This window comes from Mastigoproctus giganteus, chromosome 3 (genome assembly GCF_048544385.1).
Source record: "Mastigoproctus giganteus isolate SK-2022 chromosome 3, ASM4854438v1, whole genome shotgun sequence".
Taxonomy (NCBI): domain Eukaryota; kingdom Metazoa; phylum Arthropoda; class Arachnida; order Uropygi; family Thelyphonidae; genus Mastigoproctus; species Mastigoproctus giganteus.
In genome coordinates this window covers 104356463-104376906 of record NC_143577.1, presented here as the reverse complement: position 1 = coordinate 104376906, position 20444 = coordinate 104356463, and the positions used below count along the sequence as shown (strand labels likewise).

The 20444-nt window shown below is 37.4% G+C and overlaps 1 protein-coding gene across 1 annotated transcript in view; it reads left to right on the top strand.

The window, feature by feature from the left end:
- LOC150088198 (NFU1 iron-sulfur cluster scaffold homolog, mitochondrial-like) overlaps window positions 1–20444 on the top strand; it is a 146495-nt gene that overhangs the window by 43799 nt on the left and 82252 nt on the right. The window contains exon 3 of the mRNA XM_090369379.1: window positions 1850–2052. Within this exon, the coding sequence (XP_090225505.1) occupies window positions 1850–2052 (203 nt within the window). The remainder of the gene's footprint in view (window positions 1–1849; window positions 2053–20444) is intronic.

Here is a 20444-nt window from a genome sequence, read left to right as displayed (position 1 = left end):
CCTAGGAATTTCACATTTCGAACCCTTTTTCGCGATGGTATGTTACATTAATGACTAGCATCACAGACAGAAATATAAACAAAAGATATTTATTAATAGTTAAGGCAAAGCTAAGTAATATTTGACAGGTGCTCTCAAAATATTCCAAAATGAGCATTTGCAACCTTTACAACAGTTTTGGTAAACACTACAATTATGGCTGAAATGTTATCAGATGCCCACAATTTGCTTTTTTTTTTTTTTTTCTTTTTTTTTCATTTTAAAAGGAAAACAAAATGAAAAGTTCACGAGGTGCAAACTAATATTTAGTTGAGCTGCCTCTGGCCCTGATGAGGGTCAGAGGCGGTTCAACTAAATATTAGAAATTGATCTTGTCAATGCCTCAACAGTATGCAGCAGCACACTGTTGAGGCATTGACAAGATCAATTTCTGAAGACAATCAACTGATGGTTCTGATTCCAAAAAAAAAAATTATGGCTTCCTGAAGTTCACAAAGGGTCTTTGGTTTCTTTCTGGGAAGTGCAGATTCCACGCAATGCCAACAGTTCTCTATAGGATTCAGGTCCGGGCTGTTTCCTAGCCAGCTAAGAGTTGTAATGGACTGTTCTTCCAACCCTTGTTTTCACCTGTAACAAATGTAAACACATCACTGTTGAACCTCTAATGCAGAAATGAAGCTAAAGTAACTACAGAATGCCTACTTATACTTTTTGCCCGATCACAAGCAGCAGAATCATCCTGAATGATGCAATTACTTAGCAGGTTGAAATTGTCTCTAATGGTTGGCAGCAAATTGCTTTCCAATATAGCTAGGTATCCATTGGCATTTATGGAACCTTTTATAAACTGCAGATGACCTACTTGGTGATATAAAATGTACCCCCATATTATTTGACTGGTAGGAAATTTCACTGTAGACACCATACAGTCTGAATGGTATTCTTCACCACGTGTACGCCGAATCGTTTGTCTCTCATCAGAGCCACTCAGGTTGAATTTCTTCTCATCCGAGAAAATAACTGACTTCCACCGCTCGGGGGTCCATTTGACATGCTCCTTAGACCAAATTAATCGGACCTCTTTTTTTTTTGCGTAAGGTGGGGCTTCTTCTTAGGACGACGGGCTACAAGTCCATTTTTGAAGAGGCGTATTCTGACTGTTACTGTTCTTGCTACCACTCCCGTATGTTCTTCCTATTCTCTTTTCAGCTCAGACAAAGAAGAAGCTTTATTGTTTTTAAGGCTTAAGTGCTTTAAAACACGGTTCTGTTTTGGCATAGAGACTCGTTTGCATCCGGTTCCTTTTTTCTTATCAGCAGAACCAGTATTCTTGAGTTTGGAAAGAAATCTGACTGTCGACTGATTACAAGACACTCTGTAAGCAAAATGGTTGGAAGAACACACTTCCTCATGTAAAGCAACAATAGCACTCTTTCTCTCTGGCATCAACTGCACGTAACTCACCATCCTGATGCAAGCAAGGAATGACTGCAACTCTTGCAGAATTGCTTATATAGCTGAAAGTAACAACTGATGCAACATTACGTTATCACCTACGCATGTCAATCTTATCTGATGAAATCTGTAAGAAATATTGCCATATACGTACGTTATTCGGATGTCCATTACAATTTTAAGGGGGTGATGCACTTTCTTTGAACACCAGTCTATATATATCTTATATTTTTTAAAAGTAATTTAGAATTTTCAATTTTCTTTTTAATTTAACAGCAAAATTTTCATAGATTGTCTCTACCTAGCCATCATAAGTTCTTTAGTATTAATATTTTCTCTCAATTTATATTTAATTATTATATGTATATTTATTTATATGTTTATTTTTTATTAGTGCGGTCTATGTTTGTTCAGACACAAGAGACTCCCAACCCTAATAGTCTAAAATTCCTACCTGGAGTTAAAGTTCTAGAATCTGGAACCATGGATTTTCCTAATGCAACAACATCTTACAAATCCCCATTAGCTCATCAGTTATTTCGCATTGATGGTATAAAGTCAGTGTTTTTTGGTTCAGACTTCATCACAGTTACCAAAGTAAAATCCTGTCATTTTTAATAAGTTAATTAGATTAGAACTTGAATAGTTACTTAAATTCAGTATTAAAATCTTATCTGGGTGCAGTTCATTTTGTATTCTGGATATTGTTTATTATTATTGAATTATGCAATTTTATTTATATATTTATTTTTAATATTTTAATATTTATTTAATATTTTTAACTAGTGCTTACTGTGCTCGCTTCTTTTGATATAAAATAAAATAAAATGTTTTTGGCGCTGTATGTGTGTGTCTCTTCGCTATGAATATGGAAATCAAGCATGGTACCGCGTGGTCATAAACATAGCACGTTACCACGCTTAAATATCTTATTTTACCACAATAAAACAAGCTTCTGTTATGTATTTTAGCATTTTTTAAGTATTGCCATGTAACCTGCATCTCTATCCTCCCATTGACTGAATAAATATCACTAGGAGGGAAATTATTTTAATATATAGAAAGATTTCTATATATTTTTTTATGAAAACACCAAACAAGAGAGGTATTAGAACCTATAGTACTTAGTACCGTGCTTGGATTTGAGGTTGAGAAGACGAAAGAAGATATTTGTTGACATTGAACATGAACTTCTGTAGACTGTAATTTTCAGGAAATACATATGAAGGAAGGTTGTTCCGGAAAACGGCAGTTGAATGAATAAACGAGGAAGGTGAAAAGTTGGTTCTGTGAGTTTGAAGTTGTACAGTAAACGGATGTTTATTGGTGGCAGCATGTGTTCGGACTGTTTTGAAAGAGAGAGCGGGAATTATAGAAGCCAATTCAGAAGAACAGTGCCCATGGAAGTATCTGTAGAAAAGGCATGCAGCAGAAACAGTATGTCTATGAGGCAGCGAGTGGAGAAACTCTGTTAGAGATGTCATTATTTAACATAACTGCTCTCTTCTGAATGGAATCTAGAAGCCTGAGAGGAGTTTTGGGAGCACTGCCCCAGATGTGGGAACAATATTCCATGGTAGGGCGGATTTGCGATTTTTACAGAGTGAACAGCTGTGTGGAAGAAAAGTAATGCCGAGAGCAAAAGAGAAAACCAAGTGTTTTAGATGTAGAGGAAGCAGTATTTGTAATGTGCTTGTGCCAAGAGAGATTAGAAGTCAGGGTAATCCCCAAAAGAGAAATCGCAGTGTCACCAAAGATAAGCATATTAGCAGAAGAATCCTTTTTGCGAGATATAAGACAAGACTGAGTTTTAGAAGGATTGCAATCAACTAAGTTGTCTTTGCCCCACTGGAGAATTACCTGGAGATCAGCATTTAAAGAACTGGTAGCGGATATTCGAGAAGTTGAAGCTCATTGAACAGGGCAAGGTTACTCAAAATGGAAAGTGGAATGTAATGTGCTATTATCAGAAAACTATGGATAGGATTTCTGGTCAGTGGAAGAAGGTCATTAATATACAAGAGGAAAAGAGTGGGGGAAAGAACTGAACCTTGGGGGACACCAGCATTAGTGGAGATGTTAGAAGACAGAGAGCCATCTACCATCACCCTCAGTGAGCGATCAGAGAGAAAACTGGATAACCAATTACAAAAAACAGTTGGCAAACCATAAGATGGAAGCTTGTTTAGAGGACCTTTATGCCAAATACGATCGAAAGAAATTCGAAATCGAAAGCCTTTCTTGGTAAGAGCACCCATTTGTTCCCCTCACCAATCTTATTGCCCTTCTTTATACTCATTCTAGCAATTCTACATCCTTCCTAAAATGAGACCTCCAGACTTGTAACAGTACTCTAGGTGTGGCCTGACCATTGCCTTGTATAACGGGATAATCACCTCCCTGTCCCTGCTAGCAAAATTTCTATATATCATTGACAAGATTCTTTGTCATCTACCACTCCATGACCTGCCCTGGCAGCCCATCTGCACTGTTCAGCAAACTTCATATTTGACTGCACAATTACCCCCAGGTCTTTTTCACTTTCCACTTACCTGAGTGTAGTACCACATGGTTGGTATGTTTCTCTTTGGTTACTGCTACCCATATGCAGTACTTTGCATTTGTCAATGTTAAACTTCAGTTGCTACTTCTCAGCCCATTTTCCCAACTTATCTAGATCCAGTTGGAGTAGCATACTGTCTTTACTGTCATTAACAACCCTGGCGACCTTTGTGTCATCTGAAAACTTGGACATTAAACCTAATATACCTTCATCAATATCATTGATAAATATACAAAACAACAATGGGCCCAACACCGAACCCTGGGGAACTCCACTAATAACACTTGTCCACGAAGAGCACTCTCCATTGATTATCACTCTCTGTCATCTACCACTCAACCATCCCTTTATCCATTGTAGCAACTTACCCTTAATGCCATATCTCTCCAATTTGTACAGCATTCTTCCATGTGCAACAGTATCAAAAGCTTTCCTGAAATCGAAGTATATGATATCAAAATTATTTTTGCCATTCAGTTCTTTTGTGATCACATCATAGTATCCAATCAAATGGGTCAGACAAGACCTCCCTATAACAAACCCATGCTGTGTCTGAACTATTACTGTAGTCTTGTCTAGATGATCCTGCAATGCTTCTTTAACCAGTGATTCCATTTGTCAGTATCTGGTCCAATTTTGCAAGAAGATACTGTTTAATAATCAGGAATTATCTCACAACCTAGAACTAGTGACTTGAAATGCAGCAGTAGCTGGCTCCAAAGATTTAACAACAGGAAATACTTAGACCTTGATGTTTGAGGAGAGCCTTGCAATGGTAGAAAATTGAGTAAACAAGAATCAATATTCTGTTATGCTGCAAAGCAGATGGCAGTACAAAATTGCATCCATTTCTGGTTGGGAAATTTTCCAGGCCACGATATTTTTTTAGTTAATCAACTTCCATGCAATTATGAGGCCAGTCGAAGTGATTAGTGTTTGGTCAAAGTTTTAAGTCTTTGTTGTTGAGATTGGCAGAAGAGTAGCTTCAAAAAAAAGAACATTTTGATCATTTTAGATTGTTGTGTGGTACATTTTGCCAGTGCACTTAAGTTGACAAATATATGGCCTTTGTTTTTACCTCCCAGTACCACCAGTGTTATGCAGCCACTGGAAGAGAGTATATAGAGCTGACCTGGTAAGGTACTTGATCCACAAAGAAAAAGGAGGGGACAATTTGTAGCTAAAGTGGAATGCTTTGAATGCTTATTATTAATCCCCGAGACAGTATTGCATCAAGTGTAATAAAAACATGGTCCCGAAAACAAATTTGATTTCAATGTTTTAGACCAAGGGTTTGAGGAGTTTGTTGAGGTGAATAATGACAGTACTACTACTACTACAGCAACACTAGAAGAGCTACTGAGTAATAAACAAAACAAATTTTTTGTTACCAGTGATGAAAATGAAAAGCACTCACTCTGCCTTCTAAAAAAGATGTCCAAAATGTGTTGAACATAATAAAGTGTTAGTTTGCAGTAATGTTGATCATGTAATGATTGAGGGCACTGTGGTGTATTGGATTTAGCCATTTTAAAGCACTTGATTTTGCAGAATCTATCCCGGTGTATCATAATTAAGTCAAGACTATTGCCCTGTATAATCAAAGTAGGGACCATATATCTATTCCCAACCTCATTGCTGACAGGACTTTCAGGATGTTTAACTTCTTTAAGCACGTGATACTCAGTTCTTTAATGTTTTCTAAAAAAACTTTATTTTCTGTATAAGGGTAATACATTAGAATTTCATATTTTGTAATTATCTGGCCATCTAATTTTAATTTGAAGTCAGGATGAAGGTTTTGTTTTTTGCAGAAGCTGTTTGTGCCCACTTACTGACTTTATTTATTGTTGCTTGCAGCTGGCATTCAATAGTTCTGAGGTTTTGAGCTTGGTATGAGATACTGAGATCATACCAAGGATCATACATATGAAGCTATATTAATGTTTTCTGGTATTTGTTTGGTTATACTGTTTATATTAATGGCAAATAGAGTAGCGCTCAATATTGACTGATCCCAGGTGCCAAGCATTCACATTAGCATTAGTAGAGGCATATGATGCAAGAAAGCAAGCTTATTCAGCATCAGCCAAAAAAAAAAAAAAAAAAAAAAAAAAACAACCACTACTCCCATTTCACCCCTCAATTCGTTCGAAATACCTGTCCAGCTGAGCCTTAAATTTGTTTAGGCTATCAACTTCAACAACAAGCGATGGAAGTCTATTCCACAAACCAACTGCCCGCTGGCTAAAGGCGAATTTCCGCACATCTATCCGACATCCGTCCTTCCTCAATTTGAATTTATGCCCTCTCAGGTGATTATTCTGAGCAAGAGGAAGAATCCCATCGGCATTGAGCATGCTCAAGCCATTCAAAGCCTTGTACACCTCTATCAGATCACCTCGGCGATGCCTAGTCTCCAGGCTCTGTAATTTGCAAAACTTAAGCCTTTCTTCGTAAGAGCAACCCTTTGTTCCATTCACTAATCTTGTTGCCCTTCTCTGTACTCGTTCCAGCAGCTCTACATCCTTCTTGAAATGAGGCCTCCAGACCTGTATACAGTACTCAAGGTGTGGCCTGACCAATGCCTTATACAAGGGAATAATCACATCCCTGTCCCTGCTAGAAAAATTCCTGTATATCATTGACAAGACACCATGAGCTACTCTTGCAGCTCGTCTGCACTGCTCAGAGAACTTCATATCTGCCTGCAACATGGCCAAGTTTCTCTGTGCTAATTGAAAGTGATTTTTAAAAAGTATTTAACTTACAAAGTGCAAGCAGGTTTTCTTACAGGAAAAAGCAAAATCACTTTTTTTTTTTTTTTATACTAACATACTAACTGTTATTTCACTTGCAGCACTGCTCCTGCCTCCATGTAGTGGGGGTTGAAACCTGTGAGAAGAAAGTCACTCTCCTAGGGAAAAAGGAGCAACAATGGACAACATAAATCAACCAATAGAGACTATGGACCTGGCCTAAACTGGTTGTAAGAATGATGACAACTCTTCATACACAGCCAAGAGACAAAACACTGATACTAATATATACAACAACCCAGCGACTTTGTTCCTGATATTTGACTTCACAGCCCAAGTGTTTTGTCATCAAGTGATCTCAGTGCATTCATTAAAAAAAGAAAACTTTCAAAAAAAAATTTCTGAAGTGCTTTTGCCATATACAGATCCTTTTTTGTTCTGAATATCATTTTCCTCATTTTCTATTGGAGTATCTCTTTTGCACTAGAAGAAGTAAGCAAAGGCCCAGAAAGGAAAGACGCCTTTCTGTTTCTTTTTCTTTTATTGGCACCACTAACAGTTGCTTAGTCTCCTCATGGCAGGGACAGAAACCTGGAAGAAATGTTATCCTTCCAAGGTTAAAATGAACAATCACGGAAAATGAAAATTTCCCTGTGCTGAAGACTTCAAATCCACCTATGGATCTGCCAAAAACCCAATTGCAAAAATCCAATTCGAAAGAGGATGAAAACAGATGTACCTCAAATGGAATTTCCAACTTTCTATATACTGCATTCACTAATGAATCAGTTGCTAGGTGCACTGTCACTGTCTGTATTCAGAAATGCTTAGAAGGTATTGCCGGATCACCTAAAATGGGACCAGGGTTCGAGCCTGTGACCACCAAATATGGAAGATGCGGAAAGGTCAGGGAATGACCACCGCAAATACCCGGAGCAATATAGCCTTAGTTGCTAATGCTCCTAAAAACCAAATAACAAACAAACAAAATCACCTAAAATGGTAAAAAGAAAAAGAAAAAAAAAAAAAAAAAGGTAAACTGCATTATCAATCCACTGCAGGATGGAAGTCTCCTCAACAATTCATGTTGAGGAAAATGGACCATAACCTTTCATGCGGGTCAGTGCAGGTTGACAGATCAACCATATTTAGCAGCTAGGAGCTTGAACCCTGGTCTAATCAAAGAGCGTGTGCTGCTCCACTCCCACCTCCTGATCACTTGGCTACGGAGGTCTTGGAAACCAAAAATGGTATGAAGACTCAACTCTGGTGACTTATTAGTTGAAACCATCAGCCCCAGACATTGAGTCTCTCCTGAAACTTGCATTTTTTTTTTTTTTTTTCTGTAGGCCCCAAGCACGAGAAGTATTAAAACCTGTAGTACCGTGCATTGGTTCAAGGTTTAGAAGATGAAAGAAGATACTTGTTGATATTAGACATGAATTTCTGTAGGTTAATTTTTAGGAAATATGTATGAAAGGAGGTTGGGCCAGAAAACAGAAGTTGAAGGAATAAATGAGGAAGAAGCAAAGTTGGTTCTGTGAGTTTGAAATTGCACAGTAAAAGGATGCCGACTCGTTTCAGTACATGTTCGGACTAGTCTGGAAGAGAGAGCAGGAATTATAGAATCCAATTCAGAAGAATAGTGCTGATAGAAGTATCTATAGAAAAGGCATGCATCAGAAACAGAATATCTATGAGAGAGAGAGAGAGAGAGAGAGAGAGAGAGAGAGCAGAGAGACTGTTAGAAGTGCACCATTAATTAACCTAAATGTCCTCCTTTGAACAGAATCTAGAAGCCTGAGAGAGGTTTTAGGGGGTATCGCCCCAGATGTAATAATATTCCATGGTAGGGCAGGTTTGTGATTTGTACAGAATTAGCAGCTATTTGAAAGAAAAGTATTGATGAGAGCAAAAGAGAAAACCCAGTTTTTAGATGCAATATTTGTGACGTGCTTATGACAAGACAGATTAGAAGTCAGGGTAATCCCTAATAGAGATGTGTGATCTTGTCTGGAAATCTGAGTGTTATCAAAGATAATAACCTTTTTGTGAGAGATAAGAGAGGACTGAGTTTTAGAAAGATTGAAATCAACTAAGTTATCTTTGGCCCACAAGATAATTAACTGGAAATCAGCATTTAGGGAATTGATAGTGGATATTTGAGAAGTTGAACCTGTTTGTGGAGGGCAATGTGGAATTCAATGTGCTGTCATCAGCAAAAATATGGATAGGATTTCCAGTCAATGGGAGGAGGTCATTAATATACAAGAGGAAAAGAGTGGGGGATTGAACTGAATCTTGGGAAATACCTGCATTAGTGGAGGAGTGAGAAGACAAAGAACCTCTGCCATCACCTACGGTGACCAGTCAGAGAGAAAACTGGAAGAATGGAGTTATAAAAAACATTTGGCAAACCATAAGATGCAAGCTTAATTAGGAGACCTTTATGCCAAACACAATCAAAACCTTTTGAACTGTCAAGAACAACTACTTGAGTTTCTGCAAACTTTTCCATTGAATTTATCCATACATGAGTAACATATGCCAGTGGATGACACTGATGGAATTCATACTGATGATCATTGATTAGATGGAAGGTTTCTTGATAGTTTAGGAGTTGGTGGTTAATAGATTTCTCCATTACTTTGGAAAGAGTAGAAGTAAGTGCAATGGGACAATAATTGGATGGGAGGCATTTGTTACCGTTTTTCGGAAATGGTTGGATATGAGCAAATTTCCAAGTAGAAGGGAAAACACCTGTGGAATAAGAAATTGTAACAAGGCGACACAGAATAGGAGTAAGCTCAGGAGCGCAGTTATTGAGGACAAGTGGAGAAATACTATCCAGACCTGATGCTTTCTTAGTATACCGTTCAAAATTCTTCTGACATCCTTTTGACAGAAGACCACAGGAGGCAAGAGTGTACTGGGAACGGTAGGTGGTTGTTTGCCAAGATCATTAATATGCGAGTTAGAAGAAAAGTAGGACGCTGGCAGGTCAGCTTTATCTTTAGATGAGATTGCAATAGACCCATCTGGTTTTGACAGAGGTGGGAATAGAGATGGGCAAAAGTTGCTGCCAGTAGCTTTGGCAAGAGACCAGAATGCCTGAATTTGGTGGGATTCCTACTAAGGTGTCTCCACATGCCACCTTTAATTCCTCCAAATTTCCAAATTTGTCATTTCCAAATTGGACCTTTTAAACGTCTCAGAGGAGGAGATTGTTCAAGAACTACTGGACCAGAAAGTAACTTAATCAAAGTGAATAATGTTCAAGAAAGGTGGAGAATTTGTGACAACTTGTAGCAGCATCATTCTTACTTTCTCTACAACAAACCTTCCTTCATCAGTAAAAGCTGGATACCTAAACTGCTACATCTATTCCTTATACAGTCAGTCCTCATATAACACGTGTTTACACTACACGAATTTGATTATACATGATTTATAAATAGGGGAACGATATCATATATAACACGAACCGAATTCGCTTATGCACAATTCGCCTTTGTGTTTACAAGAAATGGCAGTCGAACGCGGAATCACCCCAACTGAACGTAACACGATAGAGGAATGAAGAGAAGATTCTGAAAATGTATTTATGTTTTTTATATCAGTGAAGGGGAAATACATTTCACCATAATCACGTAAAAACCCACACAATTCCAGCTATCGGTATTGTTGCAAGTGCAATTAGATCGAGTTTACTACCAGTTTATAACAGATTCCAATAGCAGAAACACAACTGGAAATTGTTTTTATTGTTTTATGGTATATAACCCCCAGAAATGTGATCCAGTGAGGTGTTCATAGTGTCTCTGCCTTTACAGTGTTGTTTATTCAGTTGCTACACACGCGCAGCTTTGTTTATGTGTATCGAGCATGCCTCCTCATTTTGTTATTGTGCTTTATTCCCTAAAAATGAGTAAAATTCTTAAAAGGTGTGAAAAGGAAGTGTCCTGGTGAAGACACTGCAGATTCAGAGAGAAAAAGACAAGCAATATCGATAAACAGAGGCGGACTGGGTCAAAAATTCTTACCCGGGAAAATTTAAAGCGGCCTCATACAAGCGGTTATGGCCAAAATCACACCGGCCTCTGGTAAGACTTATGGCCAGTCTGCCTCTGTCGATAGAGAAAAATATGAAATTGTGAAACGCTTTGAGCGAAATGAAAGACCATGTGATATTGCATGTGGCCTAAATGAGGCAACGCTGAGAATTACAAAGAATGCAGAGAAAATAAAAACAACTTTCATAGCAGGAACAACTCAAAGTGTAATTAAAATCCATTAGATTAAGACGCAAAGAATTGGAATAGATGGGATGGCTGTCATCTGTTTGGATAGAAAATCAAACAAAAAACAAGTTTGCTTACAATAGAAGCAAAAGCAGTAGCAATATTTTATTACGTAATAGTCGTAATAAAATACTTACGTATTTTATTACGATTATTTATTGTGTTTGGTAATATTTTGGTTACAAATGTGGGTTCAATCTTGGGTGGTCGGTACCTAATCCTATTTTTCCAATAGGGCCTGTTGTTTATGTTGCACGATTTTGCATTGCACGAGGGTTTCTAGGAACACAACTATCGTGCTATACGAGGACTGACTGTATACCCAACCCTATACAGTGACACAAGTCTCAGAAGTTTGGGCATTCCCAAACTGTCTACCAAGGAGATTCAGTATGCCCAAACTGTGGATCAAAATAATATATTCATACTTATTGCATTGCCAAATTATCACAATGTCCAAACTGTAAAGGCAACCATCCTGCCTTTTCTAAATCCTGTGAGTAATGGATAGTGGAGAAAAAAAATCTAGAAAAACAAAGTAGAGAACAGTCTCATACCCAGAAGAAAGAAAACATCTGTACCAAATATGCCAAAATGTACATATGCTGAAGTATCCCAGAGATACCTTACAGTTTAAACTCAAACAGATACATCAGTTACCCCGAAAAATTTCAATTTCTGAATGGGCCTGATCACTGCTATTGTCTACATCACAATCAAAAAATAACAAACTATAGTAGGAAAAACAATACTCCAACCTCAATACCGCCTACTGCTCAATCAGCTCCAGTAACTGCAGATCAAATTTTAATATGTTGGAAGGAAATCATCTGATACTACAGCTATGGATATTGCAGAGAATAGTTGTTATGATGAACACATTCTAGATCTTTATGTGGACACACGTTCATTCTTCCCAAAAAAAGGATAAAATAAAAGTTGACCATTACAAGTAGAGCAGAGCACCTTGAAAAAGCAGGCAGATTCCAATTCTAAACCTAAACAATTAACAAATAGTGCAATGGACTTGCAAAGGGTTTTGCAACAACATATATGACATCAACAAGTTAATTGATCAGTATCATCCGGTTGGTAACTGCCTACAAGCAACAAATCTAACACCTCAAGTATTCATTTCAGTTAAATTTTATACTCCGTTTTGGCAAGACAGGTCCTTACAAATAGTGCTCATGGAGGAGTAGCTTAGATTCGTTCTGTGTGAGCGAATTGCTCTCCAAATCTTCTTAGAAGCCATTGTGGCAAGTATAATGATTGGCATTGCTTTAATGCTCATTTCGGTTTATTTTCCACCCAATCATCCACGTACAATATTTGGGGTCCCCCCCCCATCTCAGACGGATGTGAGAATGCTTATTGAAATGTTGCTAGACGGACAGAATCTGACACTAGTGAATACTGGCTTACCCACTTATACCCACCATTTTCCTGCTGGGTCAACCTCTACAACAGACTGATCTCTCAGTCTGCTCTCTTATCCTCTTCCCAGTTATCAAGTGGGCAATGCATGACCATCCTCTCAACAGCGATCACTATCTGCTGATATGCAGAATTCATTCTAAAACAACAGAAACAAACAAAATGGAAATTTTCCAAAGCAGACTGGACAAAATATACATCAATCAACAAAGATACTGATGCCAGAATAATCTGGATAAAAATACCTTACGTTACCTTCACCTATCCTTAGCTGGAATGGGATCTCTACAAAAGGCCTCTGTAGCCGAATGGTCAGGAGCAGGAGTGCAGTAGCACATGCTCTTTGAGTAGACCGGGGTTCAATTCCATGACTGCTAAATACAGTCGATCTGCCAACCCGCACTGGACCAGCATGGCAGATTATGGTCCGTTTCCCTCAGCATGAATTGTCGAGGAAGCTTCCATCCTGCAGCGGGTTGATAATGGCTGTAGTTTACATTTTTTTTTTTTTACTGGAATCTCTACTCCTGCAGAGATTGCAAATGTGTTAGGAACTGTTCTCTGAATGGAATGCCTCAATCGCATTTAAGCCATCATTTCAAAAATTTTAAAGCCAAAGTTGAGAAATTCTAACTAAGAAATCTTTCAAAATTATCTGTCCTTTACCTTATAACCAATCACTCACAATACCTGAACTGAAAGAATCCATGAATACCTCTTGAATCAATGCCACCAGCCCTGATGTAATTTACTTTGTAATGCTTAAACATCTAGACCAGTAATCATTATCCTCACTGGTGAACTTTTACAATTGGATCTTTTCTGAACATATGTTCCCCAGTTCCTGGTGACATTCCTATGTAATAGCTATCCCTAAACCAGGAAAAGATCATTTGATTCCTAACAACTATAGACAAATTTCTCTAACCATCTGCTTGAATAACTTGGGAAAAAATGGTCCACTGTTAACTCATCTGGTACCTTGAGTCCTGAAACATAATCAGTAATAATTTTGGCTTTCGGAAGAATAGTATATCAGAAATCAACATCTTGTCATGGTATGTCTTGATATCAAGAAAGCTTTTGATACCACATGGTGCTGTGGCTTCCTAAGGTATCTCCAGTCTGTTAATATGAGAGACCATTTACCATATTTTATTCAAAACTTTCTTTGCCACAGGTCTTTTCAAGTTTGATACTGGCAGGCTCTGTCTCAAAGATATATACAAGAAAAAGGAATCCCACAAGGCTTCGATCTCATCACCACTTTATTTGCAATATGAATAAGCAGTATCACAAACAGCATTCCAAACACTGTCGACTGATATCTCTATGCTGTTGATCTTACCTTTTCCTGTTATTTCCAGAATATTGGCTATATTGAGAGGTATTTACAAATATATCAATAAATAAAATTAATAAATCTGTATCTATTCTGTGCCATCCACAGTTCACTGTGGACGACACAGAATGGATACAAATTATCAAACCACAAATCTATAGCCATGCATTTATACAAAGAGTGAAAAATGCATCCTGAACCTGAGTTACACTTGAGTAATCATCCTCTTTCAATTGTGAACAGTAGTTATCTCCTAGGGCTAATTTTGTTATAAGAAACTAAACTTCTAAGGTCACATTAAACATTTAAAAACTACCTGCATTAATAAAATGAAATAATCCGGGGCATCTTTAGTACATCGTGGGTGCAGATTGTTATACCCTGCTCCACTTATATAGGTCCCTAATTAGATCTCAGCTAGACTATGGAGCACCTGTTTATGACTCTGCTTGTCCTCATATTTTGCATCTTGTCCTCATCCAACATTCTGCTCTTAGGATTGCTCTAGGTACATTTTGTGCACATAAGCACATATAGGATAGTAGACCCAGGCTGGTTTCATCGTGCCTGGGGATGGGCACCATGTGGCAGCTGCCCAGGTGTTGGCTGCTCCCTGGTGGCGAAGTGGCTTAGAGTTTCTACACCATCACAGAGAACAAAAGTGGAGATGGGCTATTGCCTTAGAGCCACCATGACATACACACACACACTGGATGATATGGAAATGTATATGTAATTGTATATAAATCTATGTAAGTTTTGTATATATATATATATATATATATATATATATATATATATATGAATGTATGTATATATATATATATATGAATGTATGTATATATATATATATGAATGTATGTAAACTGTGTGTATTAATAAATGAAAAAAAAAATGGAATCTAGGTACATAGAGAACACTCTCAATTCAAAGTCTATATGTTGAAGGTCATTGAACCTTTACTCACTATTAGAAGAAAAATGTTACTGATGAACTACTTAGCTAAAATTAAAAGCTTCCCCACTCATGCTGTTTGGCCACTACACATCAATCTGACCTACCAGTGTCAGAATGCTGGAATGTTCATAATATAATTTCATAATATCATCAGAAATATAAGAGATCTGGATTCCCCTGGATTATCTTCACTCCTTCTTGTGATTACTTTGAGCAGTGAGGAAAAAGTGTTATAGCAGATATTAGCATCCAACAACTACATCTTGTTCATACACAAAATTATTTTCACTTTTCTAAGATCTACTGACAGGTTCAAAGTCTGGCAATAAAGTGGAGCTACTGTCTTCCCTAATACAACTGTTTCTATTTCACATCCAGCCGAATGCAGCAATTATAATGCTGAGCTCCGTGCCATTAAGCTTGCCCTGGAAAATATTTTACTCCTATCAATAAACAAAAGTATAGTATACACAGATTCCAAGAGTGTTCTCTTATCTCTGAAAAACACCTCAGCTTACAATCCTTTGTTAAAGCTCATAAGACATGAGCTGATAAGTCTTCATGAGCATCCGCAAACTGGTCTTCTCTTGGATCCTAGGTCACAGTGGTATTCCAGGAAATGAGTTGTTTGATGATGCTGCAAACATCCCTCCAGCAATGCTGCAACAAATGATATGATCCCATATTCCGATTGCAAATGCAACATACAGAAAATATGTATGGAACAATGGACACTTCTGTGGAAAAAGCAAACACATAACAAGCTATTTAAACTGAAATCTGAACCACAATTGTGGACTTCTAGCCTCCGTAAAAATAGAAAAGAAATAGTAATCCCACCCAGAACCCATATAGGCCATACTCACCTTATTTATCTGTTTCTGGTCACAGGAAATGATCCTCTGTAATGCACCCACTGCTTACGACCACTATCAGTGAAGCACATACTCATTGAATGTAGCTTGTTCAATATTGCCCAACAGTCTACTTTCAGCTCTCTCTGAAACCTACAAGAATCTTTGTCACTCAGCAGTATCATAGGTAATGATGCAAAACTCCCTGAATTTTTCTTCTACCTGAAGCGAATTCAAATGTATGACTGATTCTAATTGCTCCGAGAGCAGTTATTACATGTAACCTTACTTATTTTGGTAGGTGTAATATGGCCTAAGTAGCCCCTGCACCAGAAACAACCATAACAAAAATTGACTTGACAAGTGATTAGGCCACTGGTAAACTGTTATCCTTTTTTGATACAGAAATGTCTGGAAAACATAGCTGGATCACGTAAAGCAGTCGGATGCCTAAGATCAGGGATGTTGTAGAAGTGACAAACCAATGAGTCAGAACTGCTTAAAGTAAAAAAATTTCCCAGTAGCAGTCATCCATCCCAGTAGCAGTCATCCATCATGCCACCTTAAACACCTCAAAAGTTGTAATTAGAGAACTGGATCTTCTCAGTGTATCAGAAGAACAAATCCAACATGAATTGCACAGACAGGGAGTTATCCAAGCAAAGCGGATAACAATAAAACAAATGGAGTAATCGCTCCAAAAAGAAATGTAAATTTAACATTCAGCACACCTAGGCCACTAACCTCTATAAAAGCAGGCTACCTGAATTTCTTCTCAGGCCATATATATTGAACCCTATCTGATTTTATGCAGATACCAGAAATATTGACATTCCCATGTACTGAGGACCAACAATATGTGCCACATGTGGATCTTGAAATAATTCACAACAAGGTTGTACAACCCAAAATCCAAGGTGTTCCATTTCTGGAGGGAACAAAATGCATACTTTAAAGAATCTGAACAGTGGAAGTAAGAAAAGAAAATACAAAGATATAAAGTAGAGCACAGTATGACATGCAAAAGCAAAAACAATCCTAAAATACAAATGGAGCATCATATGCATAAATCGCACAGAGGACTGTAGAATCATGAACAGACATGACCATCCCACCAAACCAGTCCATTTCAGACTAGGCATATGCATTGCTTACTGAATCAAAACAACAAAAAAACAGCCAAGGCAATAAACACGCCAATCTCAATACAGGCAGTTCTCGCTTTGCGAGTTCCAGGTTTACGAGTTTTTTTTTTTCAAGTATCAACAAAATCGAAAGTGTGAACATTAATTGCAAAAAATGAATGTTAAACATTCATAAACATTGCATGTCAAACCACTTGTGTAGCTATACAATACAGTGTACCCCACTTTACGATATTAATCCATTACCATTGTATTGCGAAAATATCATAATGTGAACCCAGTAACACATTGTTTTTTGGTAATTCATTCCACGACTTCAGAAGTTCAAATTTTTGCTATATAACTCCCTAAAAGGTTGTTTTTATAGTGTAAATTGTATTAGTTACCAATTCAAATCATTAAACACACTACACTTTCATCGTTATCATATGTTATAAGAACCAATTTTGAATGCCTTGTCACATTTTTCTAAAGCACATTTCTGGAGGTCACGACCATAAAACAATAAAAACATTTTGCATTTTCCGGTTTATTGGGCTTTTCTGTTACTTCAAGCAATTATAAATGAGTAGTAAACTTGATCTTCTTGCATTCGCGAAAATACCGATAGCTGGAATTGTGTGGTTTTTTGTGTTATTATGGTGAATTGTATTTCCCCTTTACTGAAACCTTCAATCGTATAAAAAACATAAATAAATTTTCAGAATCTTCTCTTCATTTCTTTTTTTTTAAGCTTTGTGAACTTGTTATTCCATGCAAATCGTGTTAGTTGCAATTTGTGCGTTCCGTTAAAAAGTGCTTGTGCATGCTATTGAAATTTATAAAAAAAAGAGAAGATCATCTTGGAAATAAATGCCTCTTGAAGCATTTCCGAAGAAGACGACTCCTTGTGCAACAAACCAACGAGTGCCGAGCCAAAAAGGAATGATCGATGAGTGTGCATTTAGGCGACGATGATGATGAAGAATAAACATTCTCTAACATTTGTAAGTCATAAATAATTTCTCTATTATTATAATTTGCTTGATTTTACAGGCTACGTTTTCATTTCTTTGGATAAATCAATCATTGTTTAAACATAAACTAATTAGCTAACTAAATTCATTGTTGAAAACGTAACCCCTATTTATAACATTATGTCTATGGGAAATCCTGCTTTATGAGAGTGTGCTAGAAACGAATTAACTGGCGGCTCCGTAGCCAGGTGGGAAGGAGCAGCAGTGCGTAGCACACGCTTCTTGATTAGACCGGAGTTCGAGCCCGTCACCACCAAATACGGAGAATGCGGAAAGGTTAGGGAATGACCACCGCATATCCCAGAGCAATATGGCCTTAGTTGCTAATGCTCCTAAAAACCAAATAACCAACTAACCAACGAATTAACTTGTAAAGTCGAGAACTACCTGTACAACCAAACATTACAAATATCAAATCCACAAGGAAAAATACAACAAAAGATAAATGTACAGGCAGAGACAATCATAATACAGATCACATGGTGGTCCAAGAAGGAAAACAATCAGAAGAAACCATACTCTAAATCTTTGCTGAGGAAGAAATGGACACTGGGAAACCACACTTCTCCAAAAAAAAAAGACAGGAGACATATGCCAAAAGTAATCCCAAACCCGATTAATGAACACTTTTCTGCATTTGGAACTGTAGAGGTTTCTGCAACAATTTTTATGGTATTCTAGAACTTTTAGTAATCCAAAGTAGTCATAAATCCAAACCACAGTATGACTCAAGAACCCTGTCTTAAACCAAAGAGTAATATATCACTAAAGCACTACAATATTTTCAGAAAACCAGGGTCTCACATCTGGTGAGTATGGGCTTGGCACACCTAGGGTCCTGAGCTGGATATCATCATTCTTCTCTTTCTTGGTGATTCCCTTCTACTTCTGATGCTCTGTCTCTCTCTGGGTAATTCAGAAAATTTTTTTTGGCTGGTGCAGCATAAGCCTCAGGCTTCCTTGCACTGTATGGCTAATAATAATAATAAAAGACAGAATTACAAATATCATAGCATGTGGATGGGTAGTATTTCAGCATACCTACTCAGCCATCCCATTAAGAACCAATCTGGTAGCAGTAGTAGCGGTATGGTGCCTCTGTAGCCAGGTGGGCAGGAGCGGCAGTGGGTAGCACACGCTTCTTGATTAGACCGGGGTTCGAGCCCATGACCACCAAATACAGAGGATGCGGAAAGGTCAAGGAATGACCACCGCATATCCCCGGAGCAATATGGCCTTAGTTGCTAATGCTCCTAAAAACCAAATAACAAACAAACAGTAGCGGTATGCATTCTTTAACTTCGTTTAACAGTAGTCTTTATTTACCTATCATCAAGCCAAGATATAAGATGTGAAGAGTTAGAAGAACTAGTCAATCAACTACCTGCCCCCTTTTTTTTTTTATGGGAGATTTATGTGATCATCAACCCTATGGGAAATGAAAACATGGACAAAAGAGGATAAACAGGATATTTAAAACTATCTCAACAGTTATAATTTAACAGTCTTAAAGGATGGAACACACACACACACACACACACACACACACACACACACACACACACACACACACACACACACACACACACACACACACACACATGTAAGAGTACCCATAGGAACCAATACTGCAATTGAAAAATCAATATTCACTCTAACAGTATACTGTTTACTTGAGTGGGCAGTATGCAGTAATCCCCTTGAACAAGGACCACTATCCAATAAAGATTTTTCTAAATAAAATCATTGTTTGCCAATCAGGACGAACACCAAACCGGAAGATAGACAAAGCAAATTGGCAAAAAGTACAAACAGCTGGCCATATTAGAACAGCATCAACAGATCCAACAAACATCCATTTACCTGCAGTTGACTCCTTAACAAACATGCTACTGAATGCTAGAAAATTAACAATACCAAAAACATCTACAAAATTGCCCACACACCTGAAACTGTGGTAAAATGAATTGTGTTGTTAAGCGAAACAGGAGAAAATCAAAGCATGTGTAATATTTTCTGAAAAAAGCTTACCACTGACAATTTAATCAAATAGAAAAAAGGAAGGGGAAAAGCCAGGTGAATTATAAATAAAGAAAATAAAAAAAAAAAAAGATTCATGGATCTGTTTTGCTTCAACAATAACCAGAAAAACAGATAGCCATACAGTCTGGAACAAAATAAACAAAATGAACAACAGGTATCAGAGATATCTGTTGTTCATTTTGTTTTCAGAGATATCTGTTGTTTTAATGAATGACGATGAGATTCTGCAATTTGTGAAATAGAATGGACAAGATTCAGCTAGCTCAGAAGACATTGCAAACATCCATGGGAAAATCTTTGCAAACATTCCCAATAATACATCATACACATCAGCCTTTCAGAAATACAAAACACAACCTGATTTTTTCAACTAAAAATAATGAACCATAAAATCAAGTTTTCACTTTAACAGAATTATGTAGAACACTATGCCTGACAAAACAAAATGCAGCAGATCTAGATGGAATAGTGTATATGATGTTAAAAAATGTAAAAAAAAACCCATTGCTATTCCTATTATACAACAGAATATCTAAAAAACTGTTTTCCAAATCAAAAGCATCTTACAATAG